Below are 26,285 nucleotides of genomic sequence, written 5' to 3' on the forward strand. Positions count from 1 at the left end.
ACAACAGGGGTAGTGGAGAGAGCTAAGGCTAAATCATGGTTCAAAACCTGGCTTGGACACAAACCAACCCTGGCCCAGAGAAATGTGAAATGAAAAGGGTGGCCTGGAGGGCCTCGAAGATCCCTTCCAGCCCTGCAGCCGGGGCCCACCCTGGTGCCTTTGCACTATATAATACACTACAACAAATGACTGTCAGTAATTAAAGCGTGCATTCTACCCACCGGACTACCAAGCTAGGAGAATCCCTGCTTAAAGCTGAAACAAAGATTTTTTAAACCTGAAACAAAATCAGTTTCTCAGACCTAAAGTCTGAGGAAAACCTCATTCAGCTCTATTAATGACAGGAGATCTGGGAATGTGTATTGGGAGGGGAGGAAGGAGACTTTGGAGGGAAGCCTGTTAGAAGAGGGACATGATCACTGGAAAAAAAAGTCCTGAAAAGACTTCCCCCTCCACCCAAGTCCCATTTGTTGCATCCAATCTATTTTTCGGCTCACGTGCCTCCGTAGGATGGAGATTTCCCATCAACTCAACTGCCATGGGACTCAGGAACCTCGTTGCCTGTGCTCACCTTTGAGAGTACCCTCACCCTCCAATCAGAAATACTCCCAGCCTGATTGGAAAGTGGGGTCCTGAGCCCCAGAACCTCTATAAAAGGAATTCACTAGCTGTCCTGCTTTAAACCTCATGTCTGCTATGTTTTTCCCTTCCTTCCTCCCTTTTCAGTTTCCTTCTGTCTCTTGTCTTCCCCCATTAGAGCATAAGCATCTTGAGGACAGGATCTGTCTTTATTTTCAGTATTTTTTTAAATTTAAAGAAATAGAAGAAGAAAAAAGAAACAAAAAAGGAATACAAAACAAAATGAAACAGAACATTGTCATGGGCCCAGCAGAACATCAGGGAGGATTCAAAATATATAACAACAAATTGCCAATTCAACAAAGTGTGTATGTATATGTGTGTATATATAGATACATATATATATATGTATATATATAACCCACTTATATACATATATATATATATGTATATATATATATTAGTAAAAAGAAATTTTATTCACGTGTCCATCTTTTCTTTACTTCCTTGCAAACTGTTCTCAGCTTTCAGATACTTTCAGATATTCTTTATTTTTGTCTCCTTCACCCTGAGCCCAATGCCCAGCACACAGAAGGCACTTAATAAATGTTTACTAAGTGGCTGAGCAGGCTGCTGGCTCATTCTAGGGGAAGATCTCCTGGACAGGCTCCTGCCCCCTGCAATGTCGCACATACCCCTAATTCCTCGGTTATAACTTCATTCCTTTGGAATCTGCTTGGCCCTCTCAAGCCTCCTTTTTAAAAACTGTAAATCCCCTGAAGGGATCACGGCTGCTATTTTTCTCCTCTGAAAAGAGAGGCAGGAACCTTTCGACTTCCGCCCATGTAGAACCTTCCCTTGTGAGAACGGAAGGATCTGGATTCCTCCCCCTTATCTTCTGGTATCCAGAGCTTAGCTCAGGATCTGGCGTATTGTGCGCATTTAATAAATGCTAGTTGACTTGATTTTGGAAATCTGTAAAGCTATGGGCCCTTTCAGAGTCAAAGGACTTGGGTTCAGATGGTCTCTGTGTGATCATTTTAAGCCCCTGGGCCTCAGTTTCCCCCATTGTAAAATGGGGATTTGGTCAAGATGGTCTCAAAGACTCCTCCAAGCTCTCACCTGATGATCCTGGGACCTAGAAGTAGGATTTTCAGCCCCTTCCGTCATTCTGTCCCACTGGTGACAGGACGCCTGTGCCCCCAAAGCTTTGTGTGTCCAAAAGAGGGAGCAGAGTCAGATGTCTCTAGTTTCATAATTTGCTCTGAACTCGTGTGCATGCGTGTGTGTATGTGTGTACATGCGTGCGCACGCGGTCTTGTCTCATTAAAACGCTGCCCTCCTTAGGTACACGCTGCCACACACAGACCCTGCCAGTATTTTTCCCAGGGCCCATCTCTCCTGGCACATCTCTGCCCTCCTTCTGGGTTCTGAGGTTCCCAAGTCTTGCCTTTTCTGAAGACAAAGCTATTTCTGGGGAGGGCAAATCTGCAGACCTGGAGATGCCAGGGGGAATGTATGAGCCCCAGCTTGGAGCCCCACAGGCAAGCAGCAGGCACCCCAGCAGGCAAGCAGCGGGCACCCCAGCAGGAGAACAGCGGGCACCCCAGCAGGAGAGCAACGGGCACCCCAGCAGGAGAGCAACGGGCACTCCAGCAGGAAAACAGCGGACATCCCAGTAGAACAGTGGGCACCCCAGCAGGCAAGCAGTGGGCACCCCAGCCCAGGAAAGCTTTGCTGCCTCTTGAGTCCAGGGAAGGAGGTTGGGTGTTTGGCATCTCCCTGCAACAACAAGCTGGACAAGTTCTGAAAAACGGGGCACCAAGGTTTGGCAGCAAACTCCCCAAAAGCCGAGCTCCCAGAGAGAAGGCAAGAAGGTGGGATATGGCAAAGATCCAGGATAGGTGAGGGAAGACCTGAGGACCAAAGGTCCTTCCCAGGTGCACACACAGGTGTGCCCACACCCACAGGTGCCCGCACAGAGAGAGACACATGTGTATGCACACAGACGCCCACGAGCACAGGGACCAGGAAAGCTATTCCATCCCTTCCTGGGGGTTTCCTCCAATCATTCTTATCCAACCAAGGACAGATTGATTTATTCAGTGTATATTAATTGACAAGGCTCTCCCCTCCCCTATTAAAAATAAAAATAAAAAAATACAGGGGGAAAGCGCTGTCAGAGACAGAGACCCTGGGATTACATTCTTTCTCTACCGAATAACCTGTGTGATTTTATTCTCCCACAGCCTCAGTTTCCCTCTCTGAAATGATTGGACTAAATCAGGAGTTCTTATTCCTTTTTGTGCTATGGACCCATTAGCATTATGCTGAATCCTATGGTTGCCTCCTAGGAATAATGTTGTTATTGGGGAGGGGGTTGTTGTTCTATGTATTTTATTTTATGCATTTAATTTTTCAATAGTATTTTATTTTTCCAAATACATGTAAAAATAGTTTTCAACATTAATGTTTGTGCGACTTTGTGTTCCAATTTTTTCTTCCTTCCTTCCTTGCTTTCCCCTCCCCAAGACAGCAAGAAATCGGATATTGGTTAAATACGTGCAACAATGATGTTTTTATATGAAAAAAACTAAAATAAATTTTATTGCAAAGGAAGTTAAATCCATTGAAATATGGTTATAGGAGGCCTGGGGAGACTCATATGAACTGATGCTGAGGGAAATAAACAGAACCAGGAGATCATTGTACAAGACAACAACAAGATTAGATGGTCGTGGCTCTTTCCAACAGTGAGGTGATTCAGGCCAGTTCCAATGACCTTGTGATGGAGAGAGCCATCTGCACCCAGAGGGAATTGTGGGAAGTAAGTCTGGATTACAGCAGAGCATTTTCACTTTTTTTGTTGCTGTTCGCTTGCAATTTATTTTCTTTCTCTTTTTTTTCCTTTTTGATTTTTCTTTTGCAGCAAGAGAATTGTATAAATATGTGTATATATATTGGATTTAACATATATTTTAACATGTTTAATAGATATTGGATTTCTTGCCATTTGGGAGAGAGGGTGGGGGGAAGGAGGGGAAAATTTGGAACAGAAGGTTTTGCAAGGGTCAATGTTGAAAAATTATCCTTGTATATGTTTTAAAAATAAAAAACTTTAATAAAAAATTGATTATATACCTATGACAAATGGCTTGCCTTCCCAATGAGGGAGGCAGGGAGGAAGACAAGGAAGGGAAAGAATTTGGGATTCAAAATTTGAAAAAATGTACATTTAAATTGTTTTTATATGCAATTGAGGGGAAATAAAATATTAAATAAGATTTAAAAAGAAAAAAATTGGAACACAAAGTCTCACAAAAATGAATGTTGAAAACTATTTTACATGTATTTGGAAAAATAAAGTACCAAATGCAATTTATACAAATATTTTTTTTTTGAAAAACAAACTCACGGATCCCAGATTAGGAACTTGTGAAAATACATGAGGATACATAGATTGATTGATGCTCACAGAAAAAGCTGGCTCTCCTCAGGAAATGGGAGCAGCTGTCTACATGGTATGGGGCAACAGTGGCCTAGGAAAATCCTTCTGTCCCTAAATATCTTCCCAATAAATTCCATCATCAATGACTTTGGGAGTTGGGGGTACAGTGGATAGGTCACTGGGATTGGGTTCTGAGTTCAAGTCCAGTCTCAGATACTTAGGAGCTGTGTGATCCTGCACAAGTCACTTACCTCTGCCTCAGTTACCTCATCTGTAAAGTGAGCTGGAGAAGGAAATGGCCAAGGGATTCTTGAGACACATATTTTTGCATCGTTTAGTTAACTAGACTTATCTCTTACACAGTTCCCACTCCACAACGGGGGAGTGAAGTTTGAAAAAAAGGGAAGAGACCCAAAGAAATACTAAAGAAGGGAAAGGGACCTGTAAGTGCCAAAATGTTTGTGGCAGCCCTGTTTGTAGTGGCTAGAAGCTGGAAAATGAATGGATGCCCATCAATTGGAGAATGGTTGAGTAAACTGTGGTATATGAACCTTATGGAATATTATTGTTCTGTAAGGAATGACCAGCAGGATGAATACAGAGAGGACTGGAGAGACTTACATGTACTGATGCTGAGTGAAATGAGCAGAACCAGGAGATCATTATATACAACAACGATACTGTATGAGGATGTATTCTGATGGAAGTGGATCTCTTTGACAAAGAGACCTAACTGAGTTTTAATTGATCAAGGATGGACAGAAGCAGCTACACCCAAAGAAAGAACACTGGGAAATGAATGTGAACTATTTGCATTTTTGTTTTTCTTCCCGGGTTATTTCTACCTTCTGCATCCAATTCTCCCTGTGCAACAAGAGAACTGTTCGGTTCTGCAAACATATATTGTATCTAAGATATAGTGCAACATATTTAACATATATAGGACTACTTGCCATCTAGGGGAGGGGGTGGAGGGAGGGAGGGGAAAAATCAGAACAGAAGCGAGTGCAAGGGATAATGTTGTAAAAAAATTACCCTGGCATGGATTCTGTCAATAAAAAGTTATTGGGAAGAGAAACATCAATAGTGATTGTCCCCCCCAACCAAAAGAAAAGTGAAAAAAGCACTTTTAAAAATATACAGAAGAAAACAGGAGATTCAGAAGGAAGCACAGACAAGAAGGATAGCTTTGAAACTTTGGGGATTTATTGTAGAATTTTGAAAAGAGATGAAAGTTATACAAAATGGAAGTGTATGGTTTCATATGCAATCTCTTTTTTCCTTTCTTTTGTATGGAAAGGCTCAGTTTGTCAAGTCAAAAATAATCCCCCAAATTATCTTTATTTAATGTGTGTATGGGGGGGGGTCCTAAATCTACAGGAGTGGTTCCAACATGGCCTGGCTAGATACAGTCAGAGGTCTGGTCTACCTTTGCCAAGATTAGGAGGTCGGGGAGAAGGGAGGAAAATAGGTGCTGTCTATATCTGGGAGGAAGAGGAGGAAAGACTGGGGGGGGGGAGGCAGGCAGGAACTGGTATTGTTTAAGCCGGGAGAGGTTCCCTCCAAGCTCCCAACCCTTTCTCTGGGAGAGATAGGCCCCTCAACTCAAATCAAGGGATGAAGGGCACGATCTCCCCATGATGTCACTCGCGGGGGTCCCTAACTTTTCTAAAAGTGACCCGTTTCAATATAAGCTTGTGCAATAATCGCCCCCCCCCCAACATAGCCCAACGGGCTCTGTTTATTTCCAAACCAGAGTTTGATTCCACTTGAATACCTAATGTAAAAGGCAATGCAATGGAAGCAGATTCTGGTTACCCAAGACCCTTTATGATGCAACAGGCAGAAGCATGGAGTCTGGCCCAGGCAATGGGTGGTTTGGGGGGAGGGGGTGCCAAGATGTTTCCTCTATCCTATGGGCCATCTGGTGATCATTAAAACTGTCAATAAATTAAAAGCAACAACTCGTCAGGAAAATTCCAGCCGAAACCACCAAAAGGTTTTTTTTTTCTCTTAAGTGTGGGAAAAACTAACAAAATTGGAATTTTCAGCTTTTATCCGGGCTGGGACATTAAATAGGATAACTTTAACCTCATTTCCACTTTTTAAATGATTATTTTTGGTTCTTTTCGGATGAGCCCCATGACAGTGGGAAGACTTTTCTCTCCACCTCCTGTAGAAGCTTCCTTATCCCTTTCACCTTTGCCACTAAGTGCTTCCAGAGGAGACACCGGGGGCTTTCTCCCCCTGCCTAGTCTTTCTCCTCACCATGGGTGATGACATAGCACAGGTTCTTGTAATCGAGATTACCGCGCACATCTGGAGGGAAAGCTGTAAACATCTGTTTGATCTGGAAAATAAATGCGAGAAACAGGCGTCCAGGGGGTGGGGAGGGGGAAGGAGAACCCCAAATCCCCTCCAGCTGGCCTCCTGTCGGACAAAGACGTGCCTTGTCCGGTCTCGCTCGAGCAGGAGTTCTGTCCGGGACCCCTGCCCAAATTCACTGACCCCTCCCGGCCTTTGCTGAGCTCCGGAGAGCCGCCAGCTCTCCTCCCCGCGTGGGTCCGGATCAGCCTTCCTTGGGGAGTCACAGAACATGGCAGCATCCACGGAGCGGGGACCTCCGAGGTCACTCGAGCCAGTCGATACCCATTAGTGAAGTTAATGAAGGAAAATGAAGGGGAAAAAAAATCACCATTTTTCCCAACCCACACCATGTGGGAGGAATGAACGTGCAGAATTCTTTAGAAAACGTATATTTGGGCAACTGAGACAATAGCATTGATTTCCTCCAGAGTCACCCATCAGTGACTAAAAAAGACTGAGTTCCTACCCTTAAGAAGCTCACAACCTGGTTTTCCAGGCCAAACCTGTGATTTCTTCGGTATAAGCAGTCCAGGGGGAAAGTGGAGAGAGTTCTGCAATCGGGAAGACCTGAGTTCAAATGTCACCTCAGACTCTTACTCAGTGGTTTTAGGCAAATCACTTAATCTCTCAGTTTGTCTCAGTTTCCTCAATTGTAAAATGGGGGTGATCAACTCTCACCGGGTTCTTATGATAATCAAATGACTTAATATCTGCCAAAAATACACTCAGTGCAGTGTCTGGCACATAGTAAGTGCTGTATAAATGCTTATTCCTTTCCGATCTGTCCTAATGAAGAAACTCCCTCTCCCAATGCAGATCAGCATCTGTTCAGACACTTAAGAGACTTGGACTCAGGGCCTGAGATCCCTGAGAAGGAAAATGATGTGTCCAGAGTGACTCCATGAAGACCTGGATCCTGACTCGGAGCAAAGCTCTGTCCCTGATCTCATAGTTAGAAGGGAAATAATAATAATTCTTTTCCTGAGCTTTTTTTTTTTTTTTTTTGCTGAGGCAATTGCCCAGAGTCACACAGCTACAAAGTATTAAGTGTCCGAGGTCACATTTGAACTCACGTCCTCCTGACTTCAGGGTTGGTGCTCTATCCACTGCACCATCTAGCTGCTTTTTACTGAGCATTTTACAAAACCCTTTCCTCACAGCAATCCTTCAGGAAAAGATGGTAAATAGGAGCACTGACCTTCCCCTACATGGATACAGAAGGGGTTTATGTTTTTGTCAGGGTGAGAAACTCCTAGTTTCAACCAATCAATTGGACTGCAAGCTCACTTTGAAGGGAAGTCCTGAAAGGATGTTATGAGGTCATTAAGTCCATCCCCCTGCCTCTAGGGAGGATTGCACCTTGTGTGTAAAATGATCAAGTCCCAAGGACAGAAAAAAAAAAAAAATGACTTTACCTCTTCCTCGCTGAACCGATCTGCCTGTGTCATGAGTTTTTCTTTGATGCTGTAAAAATAAAAAACAAAGCAAATTACTTCATTTCGTGACAGAAAACATGTGGCCCCAGGAATGGGGCCAGGTCCCTTTCTCTGAGCCTCAGTTTCCCCTTCCACAAAACGTGCCAGCTGTTCCCTAAAGGGCCTCGTGCGGGAGGGATGGTTCCAGCCGTGGCCGGAGACCCCCCACGGCTTCTTCCCCCAGCGAGGACACCGGCCACATTTAGAAACAGCATCAGGGATTTATCTCTTTCCTTCCCATGTTGTTTATTACTGAAGTTATTTGCCTTGAAACAGAATATTGTTTTCTCCAGCTAGCCGGCTTCTGCTTTTTATTCCCCAGGGTAACAAGCTACAGATGATCGTTTCTCCCAGTTGGAGATGGCTCCGTCTTCCCCTGCAGCCTCCCATTGTTCCACCTTTCCCTCCATCTGGAAAATCTACAATGGTCATGAATCATTTTGGGTCAGAGCTGATGGGGACTTTTACTGTACAAATGGGGAAACTGAGGTAGAAGGGGTAAGTCTCTCTCAAAATCACACAAAAAAATTAATACAAGAATCAGAATTAGATGTCATGTCTCCAATATCCTACTCAGTGCTCTTGTACAAGTCCTTAAGGACCTTCCAAAGAATTCTTCCTCAATTATCAGCCTTCAGAAGTGCTCCTGGTTGGAAGGAAGGCCACGGAGATGATACAGCAGCATCCCCCTGCAAGGGCAGATCTAAAAAGTGGGAAATAATAGCTCAGCGGAGTTGCCTATACCATCCCACCCCTCTTCAAGGTTCTGAGCCTCCATTATAACCTAGCCCCAGGCACTAAAATATTGGGTTAATTTACCTCTAATTCTTTGTTCTTCCTATCCCTCACAGCCCTTCCTCACACCAAGATGCTCCTTCAGAACTTCCTTGGTAGCCTCCAAAAAGACCTCCCTGCCTCCTCTTCAGCCCATCAAAGCTGGCAAACATCTAGCCTCAGTTTTCTCCTTCTGAAGTTTTTAAGGCTCAAGATTTATCAAACATCTTTGGGGCTCCAGAGGCAAATGATGCAGTTGTCCATGCTGCATGATATGGGAAGAATCAGGTAAATCGTGTCCTTCCTAATTCCCCAAATCCCACTTGGGTTGGAATCCCAATTCTTTGGGCTCAGTATCACTCTCACTTAAAATGCAAGTACTACCCTCAGTCTCTAGCAGATCAAAGAAAGAAAGATCATTATTTCCCAAAATATTCATTACAGCCTTTTTGAAATAACAAAGAAGTGGGAACAAAGAAGATGCTCATCAATCCGGAAACGGCCAAAACAACACAAAGGTAATCGAATTTTACTTCTCTATGAGAAATGATTGGCACAGTGGATAGAGCTCCGGCCCTGAAGTCAGGAGGACTGAGTTCAAATCTGATCTCAGACACTTAACACTTCCTGGCTGGGTGACCCTGGACAAGTCACTTAACCCCAATTGCCTCAGCAAAAAGAAAGAGAAAGAAAGAAAGAAAGAAAGAAAGAAAGAAAGAAAGAAAGAAAGAAAGAAAGAAAGAAAGAAAGAAAGAAAAGAAAGAAAGAAGAAAGAAAGAAAGAAAGAAAGAAAGAAAGAAAGAAAGAAAGAAAGAAAGAAAAGAAAGAAAGAAAGAAAGAAAGAAAGAAAGAAAGAAAGAAAGAAAGAAAGAAAGAAAGAAAGAGATGATGGATATGACAAATACAGAAAAGAATAGGAAGATATATGAAATGATGCAGAGAGAAATAATCAAGAAAACAATATACACAATAATGTCAATAGAAAGAATAAAAAATACTGAATGCTGTATAATTATAATGATCAAGCTTAGTTAATCCCCAAAAGGAGGGGAGAAAATGCACCCTCATTTTCTATATGAGGAAGCTGAGACTTATCCAGTAAGTTATTTCATAGAATATTAGGATCATGGCTCTAGAACTGGAGGGGGAAATAAAAGGCCATCCAGTCCAGTCCTCTCATTTTATAGACGAGTAGAACTCAGAGCTTTTCCCACCGCTTGGAGAACATTTTCTCCTGGGAATCCATCATGATTTCCCCTGCCTTGCATATCCCTGGAAAAAATGGGCATGGGACCTTCTCCTACCTTTCCTGTCCCCCTCTCTCCTCTCCCTACCAAGTTCTGCCATTGCTTAAGACCTCACAGGTGCCTTCGGTGGGAGATGCCATCCTTTACCCCATTGGGCAGCAAAAACATCGTGGTTCATAAAGGTCAAGGTCATTGTGGTGCTGGCTAGAGTATCATCACCCCAACACACAGACATAAAGTTGAGAATCTTGGGCTCAGTAGGCCTAAACTTCTGGAAAATCTTAACTGAGAGCTCTTACTGGAGTCGGCGAGGGCACGGAGGAGGGATGTGGAGCATCCAGTGTCTAATTATAATCTTCCGATGCCCAGCCCACCCTCCATCCCCTGGCGAGGGCACAAGGAAACCAAGTTAAGACCTATGGGAATTTTCCATTATTTATTTTATAGAGGAAGAAGAAGTCACAATTTCCAATGCTCAAAGTTCTGTCCTTTTCACATACTATTTGTTTCTGGAAAAAAAAAAAAAAAAACTTCCCCCAAACAAGACAACAAGCAGAGCCTCTGGTGCCTTTACGGAAATTCGTGCCTGGAGTCTCGATGTGGGTCTCCCACTGATGAACAGGCTGGCCAATATCAACTGGTTCTAATATTGAAAATATTTTGTTGTTCCTTTGATTTACATACAATCTTTTAAAAGATTATCATTGGAATCTGCGGGGCAAGTGACTTCCTCTGAACCAGCAGCACATGGAGCAAGGGCAGAGGAAGAATGAAGGGGGTGGGGACCTGGGGGGAACCACATTATTAGGAACATACTAGGAGAGGCTGTCATCTCTGGGAATTCTCTCTCTCCCTCAACTCCCTCAGCTCAAGATGCGGAGGGTGGAAGGCCACGGGAGGCACCAGGGATCTGTGAGAAGTGAGAAAAGGGGCCAGGGCTGTAAATTGGCAAAACGTACCGTCCCCAGCCCATCTGGAGGCCCACCCCAAGCACCGTCAGATGGACCGCGTGAGTCACAACTTTCCAGACGAGAGGTGAAAATACAAAAGGAGACGGAACACAAACCCGTCGTCCCCTCTCCCGGGCCCGTTCATGTGGAGAGGAACAAAATAAATGTTGACGAAAGGTCGACGAGGCCCTTTTTTCCCCTAGTATTATTAAATTATTTTAATATGGAACACAATTATTGTTCAATTTTCAAGTTCTAAAATATAACATTAATTGGGCTTGGAAGATCCATCTTGAATTGGAGAAGAAAAGCATCGGCCCAAGAATCTGTTACAAAACCTTCAAATCTCTAACCCAGGGGAGCCCGTTGAGTACAAACGCAAACCTCAAAGACGTTTCAGGAATTGATTAAATGGTTTGCTCTGTAATGATCAGTATTACCCTCAGGTCTAATAAGGAAACATCCCTGTCTCTAGTGGGGACAGACTAAAGCAACTATCTACTTTGAACAGAGCATAGAGAAAGGCGTCCTGACCTTTTAGGAGAGGGGAGTCTGGCTGGGGGAAGGAGCTCTCTTTAATCTGATTGTAAAATATACCATCTATGGGAAACAGCCCAAGAGAGCTTGGCCAGGGAGGGGTATTGCTCCCAGTGCCGTCACCTCAAGGGCGAGACTTCCAACTGGGATTCCCCTGCCTCGATTTCTCATCTTGTAATCTACGTCAGAATTAGGAACCATTTCAGAGGCCCCCCTCAGATCCCCTTCAGCTCATCCAACAACACAAGCTTCTCCAGAAAATCATCTCAAAAATAATCTCCAGATTTATTCAAAAAGCTCTCATCCATTGCTACTGTTGGCCAATGCCTTTTCAAGGACCCATGCAGACACTGAAAAGGAAGGCATTGGATAAAGCCCAATCCTGAGAGCTCTTGGACAAATAATTTAACTTTGCTGTGCTTTAGTTTTGGTTCTAGAATATATGATTTCTGTGATCCAGAACTGAGACCTGAACCTAGAACTTCAGTCAAGCCTTCCTCTCTGGGCTCTGTGACCATTCTATAGAATCTTCAGAGATGAAAGAAACCTTGATCAACTTATACCTGCAGGGGGGCTAGAACTAGCTTAGAGCTGATTGTTAAATGTTTACCTCAGAAATGGGCAAACACAGCACACCCAGAAATGGATTTGTTATTTTCTTGATTGGATTTAAGAAAGTGATGGAGAGAATATTCAGCATACAGATTCACCCTTAAAGTGATTTTTCCTCGAAATCCTGTTGTAAAGATTTATACACACCCATGGAGGACTCCTAACTGTAGCATCCCCAGTGGTCAGCCAATCTTTTTCCGATGACTTCCAATGACAGGAAGTCTACCATTCCCCATGGAGGACCAAGGAACTCCAACTGCTGGGAAGCTTTTGTGTCTTTCTCTCCCATCATCCAAATCCTCGTCTTCATAATTCCCACCTTGTTCTGCCCCAAACAGAGCAAATCTCCTCTTTCCACACAGAACGGAGCCTGCTCTCCCTTCTCCTTTCTTTCTCTTCTAGAGACAGACAATAGTGGACCAGGGAATTCGGGCATTCAATTTCCAAATCCCTGTTCAGACACTTTCTAAATGAACGTACCGCTAGCCAGGTCACTTAATCTCTCTCAGCCTGAGTTTCCTCATCTGTAAAATGTACACCTCCCTCCCCGGATTATTGTGAAGAGTTAATTCATACAATACCCATATATATATGTATACTTAATATACATATATATATTTAATATACCCACATATAGAAAGATAGATACAGATGCATATACATATATCTATAGCTATCCATTTATATCTCTATATATATGTACATAACATATATATACAAATACACACAGGCCCAGTTGACCCTGGATCCAGCTCCTAGTTCTGCTGTTATTTATGTGAGCTTAAGCTAGTCAAAGACAAGTCATTTAACCTCTGTAAAACTCAGTGTCTTTATCTATAAAATGGGAGTCTTGGATCAAATAAAAGAGTCGAGAGTTATCCAATGACCCGTTGACCGGCTGGTCTGGCAGCCCTAGGATGGCAGGGATTCTCTTTTTCCATACATCAAGAAGATTTCCACCTAAAGGCCATCATTTCTGAATGGACTAAGCAGTGCAGAATGATGGCAAGATGGCTCTCTTATCCATCCCTTTGCTCTACTCGTTCAAACATTGCCCCAAACAAATCCTCTCACCTTCTACCTTGATCATTGCAATAATCTCACAATCTTTCCTGATCTCAACTCGAATTCCATTTCTACCATCCTCCACACAGCTTCTAAATGGATATTTGTGGAATATGATTTTGATCATGTTACTCCCTTGCTCAAGAACAAGGGGCTTCCTATTACCACCAGGATAAAATACAAAGTCTCCCCCTTTGCATAGGCAAGCAGAGACTATGGATCGGCTGTGAGGGGAAGCCCGTATCAATCTCTATACTTCCTCACTGATTCAATATAAAATCGATAGCTTCCTTTTGATCATAACTAAGGTGTGCCCTTCTGTGGGAAATCCTTATTTGATTCCTTTCCCCAAGTTGACAGCCCCCACCATCACAGCCAATTACCTTATCTTTTTTCTGTAAATATCGTACACATATATAACTGTCTACATATACATATACATATATAAACATATTGTTTAAACAGGAATAGAATATAAATTTCTTGCTCCATTTTCTTTCCTTTCTTCAGTGCCCGACATAGGCTCATTCGGGGGTTCCTAATCCTATCCATCGACTGGATAGATTTCTGAAAGTCCACGAAGTTGGATGGGACAAAATTACATCTTTATTTTAATCGATAGACTTCCTTTGTAATCCTGAGTATTTTGTTTTTAATGATATCATTCAGAGAAGCGTTCACAAATAAAAATAATAATAACCCAACTCTTTGCCAGCTTGCTGCTAAAGTAGTCAATGGGGGGAAAAAAGTTATGAAACAGTGGTGTGAGTGCTCAATAAATTCTTATCAACTTGTCAAAGTGTGACTTTACTTGACATAAATCGAATTGAATTTAGAATCAGACAACTTTGATAAGTACATATTGGAATATAGTCTATTAAGTCTTGGGCTGAGAGCCGAGGATACAAAAAGAGACAAAAGAAGAGTCCCTAAGCTAGTTCCTGCCCTCGTGGAGTTTACAATCTAACGGACAAGCCAACAGGCAAATAATTAGGCACAAACTAGCTGTAAACAGAATAGATTGGTTGGGTGGTTGACTATTGTCCTTGTCAGAGAGAACCCAAAGGAGAGGAAAGTCATTAGGATTAAGGGGGGTTGAGAAGGCTTTCTGTAGAAGATGAGATTCTGAGACTTCAAGGAGAGATTTTAAAAGGAGATTTTAGATGGAGATGAGGAGGGGAAGCTTTCCAGGTATGAGGGAGGAGTAGCCAGAGAAAATTCCCAGAGCTATATAAAGATATACTTTCTTTTTTGGAAAACAGCCAGGAGGCCAGTGGATCAAAGGGTACATGGTGGGAAATAAGGTAGAATAAGACTGGAAAAGTAGAAGGAGATCTTGTGATAAAGGACTTTGAATGCCAAACAACCTGTTTTGTCATTGATCCTGGAGGTGATGGGAAACTGCTGCATTTTGGGAAGCTCTCTCTCCATTCTGCTGAATTTCTGCATGTAAAAATGCAGAAAATGGATCCTTTAGAATGACCAAACCTGGTCCCAAAGAAGAGATGAGAAAAATCTCCTTTCCTTTACATGTCCGCAAGATGGTTTCATAATTGTCTACCTGTCCAGGGCCAGAGAGGAATTGAAAATGGAATATTTTCCCTTTTGTAACTCCAGATGTGGAAAAACAAGCTAAACACTGTTCTCTTCATATTTCTCCTTACCTTGGAGAAGAAGGGAACCACGGATGCAAACTTTTTCATACATTATGTCATGTTGTTATGTCAAGTTAGTCTTGCTTGATTGTTTTTCTCTATTACAAAGAAAGCCTTGGCTTGGGCAGGAATAGGGGGATTCTATCTGGAACGACTGTGATTTTTTTTTTTTTAAGCCATCAATAAAATAGTCATTTAGGAAAAAAAAAATAGGGGATCCTTTTGAAAGGTCAACTTACAAGTCTGCCTTAAGGAAACCTTTTCCTTCAACATCAAAAATCTTGAAAGCATGCAGGATGGTCTCTTCTGGATCTGTTCCTGGAAGGACAAAACAGACACAGCAGGTGAACGTTTCAGGTACCCAGAATCCCTGGAGAGAGATTGAAGCTGAGGAGTCTGTTTCCATAAAATCAGGATGATCTCGGGAAAAACAGGCTTCTTCTTCTTCAAATCCCATAAATTTTCTCTCTCCCCCCTTGAAGTTCAAACCAAAAACTCCTTTTTGAACCCAGTCCCTTAAAATTATTTTTTAAATTAACACTTTTATTGATGCTTTAAAAAAAAATCAATCCTTCCCCTATTCCTGCCCACCCAGTAAGGCTTCCTTTGTAACAAACTACAACAGCTAAGTGAAATCAGTTTGGGAGCCCTCCCCTCCCTGCTCTTAAATGACCTATCCAAGGTCACAATCAAACTAGTGTCAGAGCTGGGACTAGAATGTAGGTCTCCTGCCTGGCTGGAGGCATGAATGGAGACGGAAGAAAACGGATGATCAGTCAGAGTAATAGTTGGTGAAGGTGAAGAAGAAGGGGGCGATTCAGCGGGGAGGATGGGCTCCTCTGGGGATGGGAGCTCCCTCGATATTTTTGCTCCCCAGATAATGGGGAGTCCCGGAATATAATGGGGAGTCCCGGAATATTCTGAGCAAGAAGTGCCACGGTTCATTAGAAGGAGGAAAGCAGCTGTTGTTGGAAGGATGGATTATTCATGTTTATCATCCTTGTTCACTTTAATTGCTGCTTATCATAAGCTGAGGGTTATTAGAGACAGCACTTGGGTTTGATAGAAGCCAGATTTGGGGAGGGGGGAAGGGGGGAGTTCGAAATGTGGTCAAACAGCAGCAAATGAGAGTTATTAGTCTTATTATTATTTAAATGAATACACCTTGCCCAGGGCTATTTCTTCTGTTTTCAAAGGGTAATGGACATGACCGATTATTGCTCAGTGAGGCTTTTTGTGGGTGATACTGTTTTTAAATTTTGATTGGGGGAGTTTTAAAGGTGCTGTTTTCTTGAGAGACTGAGCGGTGGTGAGAGCCTGGAATGGGGAAAACTCGCCTTCCCGAGTTCGAATCTGGCCTCGGACACTTACAAGATATGAATTTGGGCAAGTCACTTCACCCTGTTGACCTCAGTTTCCTCATCTGTAAAATGAACTGGAGGAGAAAATGTCAAATTACTCCGGGGTCTTTGCCTAGAAGACTCCAAATGGGGTCTCAAATGGGGGCCCTCAAAGGACTGAATGACCCTACAATGGTGTCAAAGGCCAGGGATAGAAAGGGGCAAAAAAAAAAAATTGTCCCTGGTCAAGAAAACCCCAAATGGGGGCCCTGAAATGACCGAATGACTGAATGATCCTACAATCGTGTCGAAGGCCAGGGATGGGGGGGGGGGGCAGAAACGGTCCCCGGTACAAAGGCGCTCTATGAGGGGGGGACACAACTTAGAAATAGGTACGGCCAGATCGCGCGCAGGTAAGTGGGAGCGCTGCGCGCAGGCGCGATGGAGAAGCGGCCTGGCCCTCTCCCTCCGCGCTCTCCGGGCCAGGTGCAGGGGGAGCACGGGCCCGTTTGGAGCCGGCCCCGCTGCGTGTGGGCAGGCCCCGGTTGGGGGTGGGGGCGGGAGGCTTCCTTCCTTCCTCCGTGCATGCGAACGGCCTCCCGTCCCCCGCACAGCCGGCCTGCACCAGGCAGCCTTTATTGATTAGCTGGTAAATAGCGCGGCCCTTTTGATGTGTCTGCATCCCTGCTTTCTGGACAAATTGCATTACTCTGTCTCCCCGTAGCCACGGCTCCATGTGGACGGCATTAACATAAAGGGAGTTTTGCGAGCTGTTCATCTGGCACCGAGGGCTGCCCGGCCCGCCTCGCTCCGGCCTCCGGAGTCCCCGCGCGGCCTTTTCGGCGGACCTCGATTCCGGGCCCCGATTTCCCGGGAAAGGCCCCTCGGGCCGCCCAGGCGCGGGGGCTGGCGGGAGCGGAGGCCGTGTGGGCCGCCCCGCCCCCACTACAAAGGCTCTCGGTCCCAATTAGCTTTGATTGGCTCGGAGCAGCCTTTTGGCTCGGCCTGGTTTGCATGACAAAAGCCCAGCCAGAAGGGCCTGACAGGCCCAGCTGTTTCCCCCTTGTCAAATGAAAAAAAGCTGCTCCCCTCCTGGCCAAGGGGGAGGGGGGCTGAGGCCGGAGCGCTGGGGACGTGGCACCCGCTCTCTCGGGGACGCGAGGCCGGGACCCGGGGCGGGGGCTCCGGCCGCTGCCCCTCGGGAGCCCCATCGACTCTCGGGGGGAAACTGAGGCCCTGGGTGGGGAAGAGACTCTCGGTGAGACCCTAGAACCATCAGCCTAGTGGGAGGCTGCCCGTCCAACCTTCATCTGCCGACCTGGCCCTGCGGGAAACCTGCGTGACCCGTCACTGTCCCTCGGCTCGGCTGCCTTCGCTTCCTCATGTGGACACTGGAGGTGGAATCGCACCTTCCCCAATGCAAGCCCAGCGGGCTGAATAATGCCAGTTATTCCCGTTTAATAAGGGAGACAACATGGAAGCGGCTTGGGAACTACAGGAGGCAGCTAGAGCCGATGGGAGGTACTTCCTTCCCAAGAATGAAAAGCACCTGGAGGCCAGGAAAAGTCCTTGGCAATGGCGGGCCTTGAAGGTAGCCAGGAAACCAGATGGGGTCAGCGGTGGCCACGGCTCATGGGGGGAGAGCAGGAAGGGACCCAGAAGCCACAGAATCGAACCCCCTTATTTTATAGATGAGGCTCAGAAATGGGACTTGCCGAGAACTGCCCCGAATCTGAATCCAGGAGCCAAGGAGCTCTCTGGGGGCTTCCTCCCTCCCCCGGACAGTACAGTGCCCCGAATAAGGCAAAATAGCTCATAACTCAAAGCAACTAGAGCCCTTTTTTGTTCTTAAATGAAGCTGTCGGATAATCCAGCTCAGTTCCTTCCAGGTCCATCCCCTGAACTCCTTGTGTTCCCGTTAAAAGTTCTGCTTTATCTTTTGATAATAGTTTTCCTAGGGATGACCAGGCGGGCTGATAGGAGGGCATCCCTCCCGCTCACTCCTGAGCTGGCCCTCCCAAATGGCGCCTCCTCCTTGAAGAATGAGGAGGCCCAGTGGGTCATGGGAGCAAGAGAAAAGTAAACAGAAACTTCGAGATTGGGACAAAGGGAGGACAGAGAAAGGAAGGAAAGAGAAGAAGGGAGAGGGGAAGATGGAAAAAGGAAGGAAAAGGAAAGAAGGGAGATATGGGGGGGAAGAAAGGAAGGAATTAAATTTCCTCCCTCCCTTCCTTCTCTATTATCTTCTCTTCCCCTTTTTCCCTTTCCTATCCTTTTCTCTTCCCCTCTACTTCTCGTTTCTTCCCCCTTTCCTTTTCTCCCAACTTCAAAGTTCTGTTGATTGTCCCAGAATTCTCTAGATCAGAACAAGAGGAAAGTAAAATTAGGGCTCAATAAATGCCCTAAGAACGTCCTGCAGGGTGGAGGGACTGGAGGTCTCTATGGTGGCCCAGAATGTCTTTAAGAAAGGTGAGTTATCAGAAGAAGTCAAAGTGACTGAGATGCTCAGCACAACCTCTCCGACTTTTGCCAAGTATAAAGCAAATTTTACCTCCAAGAAAAGTTATCTCCCAGCCTAGCTTTTCACCACCCCAAAGACATCAATCAAGTCCACCCAGCCCCTCCTCAGCTCCCTCCTTCCCCTTTCTAGACCCTGGGACCACCAACACTTCCACCTTACAGGGGAGCTCAGGGGAGCCCAAAGGATGAAGGGGAGGGATTGAGCCAAATGAACTTCATCAGACCTGGCCATGTGGAAACCATGTGTGACCCTGTCATTGTTATTTGGCTTGTCTGCCTTAGTTTCCTTATCTGTACAGTGGAGGTGATAATAGCACCTTCCTACCACAGCTGTCAGCGGGATGAATGAGAGAGCGATTGTAAAGCACTCTGCAAACCTCAGAGGGCTGAATAATACGAGTTATTATTATTATTCTTCATCATTGTTCTAAAGAGGGAGACAACAGCTGAGTGGCTTGGTATCTATAAGTTATCTAGAGCAGATGGGAGGTACTTCCTTCCCAAGAAGGAAAAAGCACCTGGAGGAGAGGAAAAGTCTTTGGCAATGGCGGGTCTTGAAGGTAGCCAGGAAGCCAAATAGGAAGGGCAGCATTTGGGGCATAGGAGAGGAGAGAAAGGGCTCAGAAGTAGTAGCTGATGGTGGATGTTGTTAGAGGAACCACGAGCAATCAGAGCTTGAACATGGTTGCCTTCATCCCAATCCCAAGACTCTCCCCAGGAAACTATCCTCCCGGCCTGTACCCTGCTACCCAGCTGCCTGTTTCTGCACCTGCTCCGAAGGATGCTCACCTTTCAGCTTCTCACCAAACATGGTCAGGAACACGGTGAAGTTGATGGGACCGGGAGCTTCCTTTACCATGGCTTCCAGCTCTTCGTTCTTGACGTTGAGACGGCCTGCATGCAGAGGATTGAAGGGGATCATGGATGTTCGGACCTTCCTCCCCTCTAGCGTTCGGTCCTTCTTGACCCACATAAAAACATCCTGACTTTCTGGCCATTGGTGACCCAGCCAATGCCAACCCCACAAATTTCCCTTTCTGCCTCTCATGCTGTAAGTCTCCTCAATTCAATTTACTTTCCTTCCTGTCTCTCTCTATTGGCTCCTGATTTTGCTGTGTTCCATCTCTTTTATAAGCATCAGGACTGACCAGGACTGACCAGGTAGCCACCCTTATCTCCCAAGCCACAGCTTAAGGAATACAGAACTCAGGGGCTTCCCTGGAAACCCTAAAACCCCATAGTAGGGTCCCCCTTCTCCCCAAGACCAGGATTTCAATGAGAGGCTCTCACTTGCTTCTCGGGCCACATACAACAACCCCGCTCAGAACTCCATTAATACGGGCGCCTGGCTCCTAGCAAATAACAGAATAGGGGTTTGCTGAATACTGAATGAATGACTATTTGTACTACTTACCTCACGAGGCTATCGTGAGGATTTAATGGCAATCTATGTGGGCTTCTCTGGACCATAAATCACGCCATAAAGTCAATCTATCGTGACCATTATTATAATCTCTTACCCAGGGCAGCAAAAGTGTCTCTCAGGTCGTTTTTATCAATGAAGCCATCCCGGTTCTGATCCATGATGGTGAAGGCCTAATAAAGAGCAAATGGCCTGTGAGTGCCCTGGATCCTTCTGAACCTCCTGTTCCTTCCCTTTTCTCTTAGCCATGAATCTTTTTTTTATCATATGAGAAGAAGGGCCCAGATTCTGTTGCTCATTATTCCTTTCTTTTCAAGCTTACAGAACTCTTGGGCATTGTATGCTTTCAACACATCAATGCATGTTGGTGAGAAACTTAATCAAGTCCACTCGAACTTCCCTTTACCAAATTAACACATGGTGAAACATGGAACTGGGTCCCAGCCAATGCTGTTGGCGTTAGCCATTCATTCTTTTAACCCATGAGGGCTTTTATTCAATTTTTAAAAAAGAAGCTACTTTATTATTTTGTTTTACTGAGGCAGTTGGGTTTAAGTGATTTGCCCAGGGTCCCACAGCCAGGAAGTGTTAAGTGTCTGAGATCAAATTTGAACTCAGGTCCTCCTGACTTCCAGGCTGGTGCTCTGTCCACTGTGTCTAATTGCTCCAAGGGCTTTTATTCATGATACTCAAGGAATGGTATTCCCAGATCCCATTTCTATGGAGAGACCAGCTAAATGCCCAATCCATTCTTCCCAGACAGAAGGAAACTCAAGGTGGGAAAGATGTGGGCACACTGTAGCACAGCAAGCTTTGCCTTGACAATCAGTATACAGAGCTCAAGAAGAGCCATTTTGGACCATAGATTTAGAGAAGAAAGAAACCCCAGAGCCCATGTAGTCCAATCCCTTCATTATACAGATGGGGAAACTGAGGGTCAGAAATGAAGTGATTTGCTAAAGATCTTCCTTGGTAGTCTAGATGCAATGGGATTAAGTCATGGACCGCCCACACTCTGTCCTTGAAACTTCTCCTTTGGGCATCAGTATCAAGTTATTTTGAGACACAAAGTTTTGCAAAGGTAAATGTTATTAAATATATATATATATATCTTTGCATGTATTTGGAAAAATAAAAAAAGAAATCAATGTGCTATTCAAGCATCGAGTATAAACCAACATTTTATAACTCAAGTCCAATTTCATATGTATTCAGGGATTAAGCATGGGATTTGACAATCTAAAGTTTGGGGGAAATATTCTTAGGGTATTCTAGACACTCTTAATCTACTTCTCTTTTTTCTTCCTTTTCTCACTTCTTTTTTTCCTCCCCTTTATTCTACTCATCTCTTCTTGTCCTTCTCTTCTCTCCTCTCCTTTCATTGGGTCTCGCTCTATGTCTCTCCATATCCTCTCATTTCTAGCTCTCTTTCTGTATCTGGATTTTCACATGCAGAGTTTGCTTAGAGAAACAGGTTTTTACTCAAGTTTGGACAGGTGGGAGCCCTGACTCCATTTTGGAGGAACCAACCTCTTTAAACTCCTGGATCTGGGATTGGTCGAACATGGAGAACACATTGGAGCCAGCTCCTCCCTCCGTCCTCTTCTTTGCCTTTTTGGGAGCCTGCAATGAACCCACGTATATGTGACGTCAGTCATTACCACTTGGACATGCAGACACAAGCACCGGCAGCCACCACGGCCCACAACTTCCCAACAGCGGGGCAGAGAGTCCCCGTGAAATCACCTTGGAGAAAAAGTTAAAAGCCCTGTATTATTAAAGACCATATTATTACCATCCCTACCTGCGTTAATAGCCATCCCCACACCCCGCTCCCAAAAGGGAGAAAGAGCCGAATCCTGCCGAAGCCTTGTAAATAAGGATCCCATCTTCCCAGGCCATTACTGTTCAACCAGCCCACCCAGCCTTGGGGCACAAGGGAAGGGATCATTAAGCTACAGGGCAATGGTATCCAAAGGATGTAACAGTCTCCACCCTCAAGGACTCAAAGAATAGAATCATAGAGTTTCCAAACTTAAAGATCATCTAAACCAGTCCTTTCATTTTACAGATGAGAAGATTAAAGCTCCTTCTAATTGCCATTTCCTACACTTTAAGTTTCCATCCGTGTCCCCATCCAAGCTCCCCCTGCTTAAATGTTCTCCCTTCTTCAGATGCCGTCCCGTCCAGTTTCTCGATTTAACAACCACCTCTCTTACCATTTGGAGGGCGTTGGCAGAGGTTATAACTATTGATGTATTCTTTTATTCTCTGCTAGACTATAAACTCCTGGAAGACCAGGACCGAGTCTAAGTTATGGGCTGGAGTAGGTGACAAATAAATGTCTGTTGGCCAAGTGAAGTCTGTCGGCCGACCAACAAAGATGGCGGACTAGTCGTGGATTTCGGCCAGTCATCTGGCAAAGTTACACGGGGAGGTTCTCTGCTGGAGTCTTGGGGACAAGTCGGATGGACACAACCATGGCCATGGTGTGGTTGAGCGGATTCAGAGATCCCTAAATGGTTAGTGTTCTCCAGCTGACTGACCTCATGTTCATTCCCGGCTCTTTTTATAATCTTCCATCTCTGTTTTCTGGCTCCTTCCCAGCTGCCTCTGAGCATACCTAGATCTCCTTCATCCTTTAAGAAACATTCTCATGGGGCAGCCAAGTGGTGCAGGGTAGAGCACCAGTCCTGAAGTCAGGAGGACCTGAGTTCAAATCTGGCCTCAGACATTTAACACTTCCTGGCTATGTCACCCTGGGCAAGTCACTTAACCCCAATTGCCTCAGCAAGATAGATAAATAATAAAATAAAACAAAAACCACACTCACTGGACCCTTCCACCCCTCAAATCATCTTCCTTTTTTTAAGCCAAACTCCTTAAAATGCTGTCTAGGTTCATTGCCTTCCCTTCTTCTGTTCTTACTCTTCCAAACTCATACAATCTGCTTTCCCCCATCATCGTTCAGCAGCAACTGCCCTTTCCAAAGATCACTAATGATCTCTTCATTGGCCCTTCATCTTTCTTCACTTCTGTGAAACATCTGACCCAACACAGGATCCTCTCTTCCTTTTAGTCTCACTTCCCCAGACATTCAGAACCTCACTCTCATGGTTCTTTCTGATCACCCTTTTAAAATTTCATTTTAGTGGTTATCAACTACTTCATACTTCCTAATTGTAGCGGTACCCAAGCCTGTCTTCTCTCCCCTTCTCTCTGTGTCTCTATCTCTGTCTCTCTCCTATAGTCCACTCCATCTTTACAGTCCTTCAAGCCTCATTACATATTATTTCCCTCAGAAGGATGGTCAAACACTGTGATCCAGTCAAACTGTCTTCTTAACTGTTCCTTACATGTTACATTCTGACTATTTGCAATGTCCTTCATCCTTACTCCATCTCCCAGAATCCCTAGGATTTTTTTGAGGTTTCCCTTCATGTGACCTTTTCTATGAGACATTTCCTGATATCTTTAGTGGCTAATGATGAGAAAATCTGATATTAATTGTGACTTTCACTGACAGATGGGACACTGACACATAAAATCACTGATTCATCAACATACGAAATTCAATGTAAAGTTCTCTGCTTGGGTCTAAAAAATCAGGACATACAGGATGAAAGAAGGGTACGGCTAGGGTGGTGTTCATATAAAGATGGTCTCCCATCCGGTGGACCTCCAGTTCATCATGAGCCAACTCTAGAACATGGCGGCCAAGGCAGTTAATGCAATCTTGGGATTCACTAAGAGAGAAAAACTGTCCAGGAGAAGAGAGGTCCCCATTAGGCTGTCCTCCACCTGGTCAGACCAGCGTTGTGTTGAGTTCGGAGGATCCTATTTCTAGGAAAGACATGGACAATCTTGACCTCATCGGCCGATGGGGAAGAGACTGGACACCATGCTACATCAGGATCGGTGGAAGGAGGTAGAGATATTGGGGTGTGGAAGAGAAAACTTGGGTGAGAGAAGAAAACTGTCTTCACGGATTTGAAAGATTGGATTAGCCCTACTCTGCTTTTCCCCCAAGGGCATAAATAGGAACAATGTGTGCAAGTGACACTGATTGTAGTTGATGAAAGGAGAACTTCCTGATAATTAGAACAATCCCCAAATGGAATGGGCTGCCCCAGGAAGTAGGGAGAGACCAAGATGAGCCTGAAGACCACTGGTTAGTATTGCTGTAGAGTGGCTTTGATTCATGGGAAGCGAGAAGTAGGGGCAGAATTCTATAGTGGATAGAGAGCTGGTATTGGAGTCAAGAAGAGCCGGATTCAAGTCCTGATTGACACAACCTGGCCGTGTGGCCAACCTAGGGCTAATCAATGCCCCAGATGGCAACCTGAAGAGGAGATGAACTACTTTAGGAGAGAGAGTTCTTACTCACTGGCTCGTGACACTGGTGATATCACCGTTCCAGGCTAAAAAGCAACAAAAACTAATTTGAACTAAATTGATAGATTCCCAAGGGGAAAGGGAGACAGGAGGAGGTGTAGACACACCACTGCTGATCAAGCGTATTGATCATTTTAAGAGTCCCATGCTAATGAGAGAAAATTGTGCCAGTAGAAATTAGCTCCTGGATATATGAAGGTGGCATGTATATGTATGTGTGTGTGGGGGGGGGAGGGTGCTGGGGGGGTTAGCTACCAGTGCAGAGAGCCCTGGACCTGGAAAAAGGAAGACATCTTCCTGCGTTCAAATTCAGCCTTAGATCTCATGCAGGCAAGTCACTTAGCCCTACTTGCCTTAGTTTTGTCATCTATAAAATGGGCTGAAGGAGGAAATGGCAGAATCTCAGCCAAATAAGGTCACAAAAAGTCAGACCTGACTGAAGGGAATCAACAAGATGGAAAACCCTTGGAATGGAGATATAGAATAATTCCAGGGGAACAAGGACCTGGCTCTAAGAAAGCTGAGAAGGATGTACAAATGGACAATGGCGGACCCCAAAGACCAGCTTCCTGAATCCATCAGAAGTTGCTCTGAGTCCCACTGAAGAAGCCACATGCCATCATCCATTCGCCATTGAAATGGTGCTTGGGAGTTGGCCTTTCCAAGACTTTGGGGCCTATGAGACCCCCACGCTCCCCTCTGCTCATGGAAGCTCTCTGTGCTCAAATATCCCACGTCTGGCTCCCCCGGGGTCAGTCCCTGGAAGTTTATGAATCACTGTGAGGAGCGAGGGGTCATAAATGTGAAGGTAACAAGGTGGTCTCAGACAGAGGGAAAGCCACGTGAGATGGAGACCGAGCACCAGGCTTCATAAATGGCTTCAAACTCCGGTTCTTCCACTTACACTGAATAAGTCACTTTACCTCTTCTGAGCCTCAGTTTATGAGTCCATGAAGTGTGGGGGTTGGGCTGGGTGATCTCTAAGGTCCCTGTGCATCCGGGATCCCGAACAGGCCTCTGGGTCACCGGGTCCGCCCCAGAAGGGGACGAGAACAAGGTCCCCAGATCTGAGGCTGTTTCTGCAGAGCCTGACAGGCAGCCCCAGGTGGGACGGGCGGGCCTGGCCCAACTGAGAAGCCCCCAGAGAGAGAAGCCCTCGCCAAGAGAACATCGGCCGAGCCAAAGTAGCGTGTAATTCGGAGCAACTGTCTGTTCCCAGCTTCCCAGAGCCACGGCTGTTCTTTAATTGGGGTCATCCGGACCCAGACCACCATCTTGTGCCTTCCTCGGGGGTCACTCATGCAGCATGGAATCAGAGACAGGACATAGGGGCCATCAAGCCCAACCATCTCCTCCTGGATCCCAGGGGCAGCCAGGTAGCGCCACAAGAGATAGAGCATCGGGACTGTCAGGAAGGCCTGAGTTCCAGTTTACCTTCAGTCATTTCCCAGCTAATCCTGGCAAATCACTTAACCCCTGTTGGCTTCTGTTTTCCCAAATGTAAAAATTGGGATAATAACAGCACTTGCCTCCAAGGGTTATCATAAGGATCCAGTGAAATAATACCTGAAAAGTAGCCTTAAAGTATCATTATTATTCTTAGCTGGCTTTTTTTTTTCACTATAGCTTTTACCCATTGCTTTATGATGATGTAATGATCACAAGATGTGAAGCCAAAAATGACCTCGAAGAGCCACTTTCATTGTGCTCTCGGGGAAACTGAGGCTCAGAGAGGCACAATTGTGATTTTCCCAAGATCACACAAGTAGCAGAACCATAACCCAGCAAGCCACCTAACCCAGCCCCACAGGCAACTGTGAAGACTTAGAGACAAACTGGCCTAAGCTATTTAATTTACAGATGAGGAAACATAGCCTTGAGTGGCAAAGTGACTTGCC

General features: G+C 45.2%; 1 protein-coding gene across 3 annotated transcripts in view; it reads right to left on the bottom strand.

Moving 5' to 3' along the window:
- MYL10 (myosin light chain 10) overlaps positions 1-26,285 on the bottom strand; it is an 87,888-nt gene that overhangs the window by 52,604 nt on the left and 8,999 nt on the right. For 2 of the 3 annotated variants that reach the window (XM_051991857.1, XM_051991856.1), the window contains exons 2-7: positions 21,523-21,615; positions 20,090-20,165; positions 19,359-19,463; positions 14,949-15,027; positions 7,810-7,858; positions 5,212-6,377 (exon numbers count right to left, since the gene is read on the bottom strand). In XM_051991857.1, the coding sequence (XP_051847817.1) occupies positions 6,279-6,377; positions 7,810-7,858; positions 14,949-15,027; positions 19,359-19,463; positions 20,090-20,165; positions 21,523-21,558 (444 nt within the window). In that variant the 5' untranslated portion in view covers positions 21,559-21,615 and the 3' untranslated portion in view covers positions 5,212-6,278. Of the gene's footprint in view, positions 1-5,211; positions 6,378-7,809; positions 7,859-14,948; positions 15,028-19,358; positions 19,464-20,089; positions 20,166-21,522; positions 21,616-26,285 lie in introns of those variants that run through there. The other variant, XM_051991858.1, reaches the window with a different exon arrangement.

The sequence above is a fragment of the Antechinus flavipes genome, chromosome 4 (genome assembly GCF_016432865.1).
Source record: "Antechinus flavipes isolate AdamAnt ecotype Samford, QLD, Australia chromosome 4, AdamAnt_v2, whole genome shotgun sequence".
NCBI classification, from domain to species: Eukaryota; Metazoa; Chordata; class Mammalia; order Dasyuromorphia; family Dasyuridae; genus Antechinus; species Antechinus flavipes.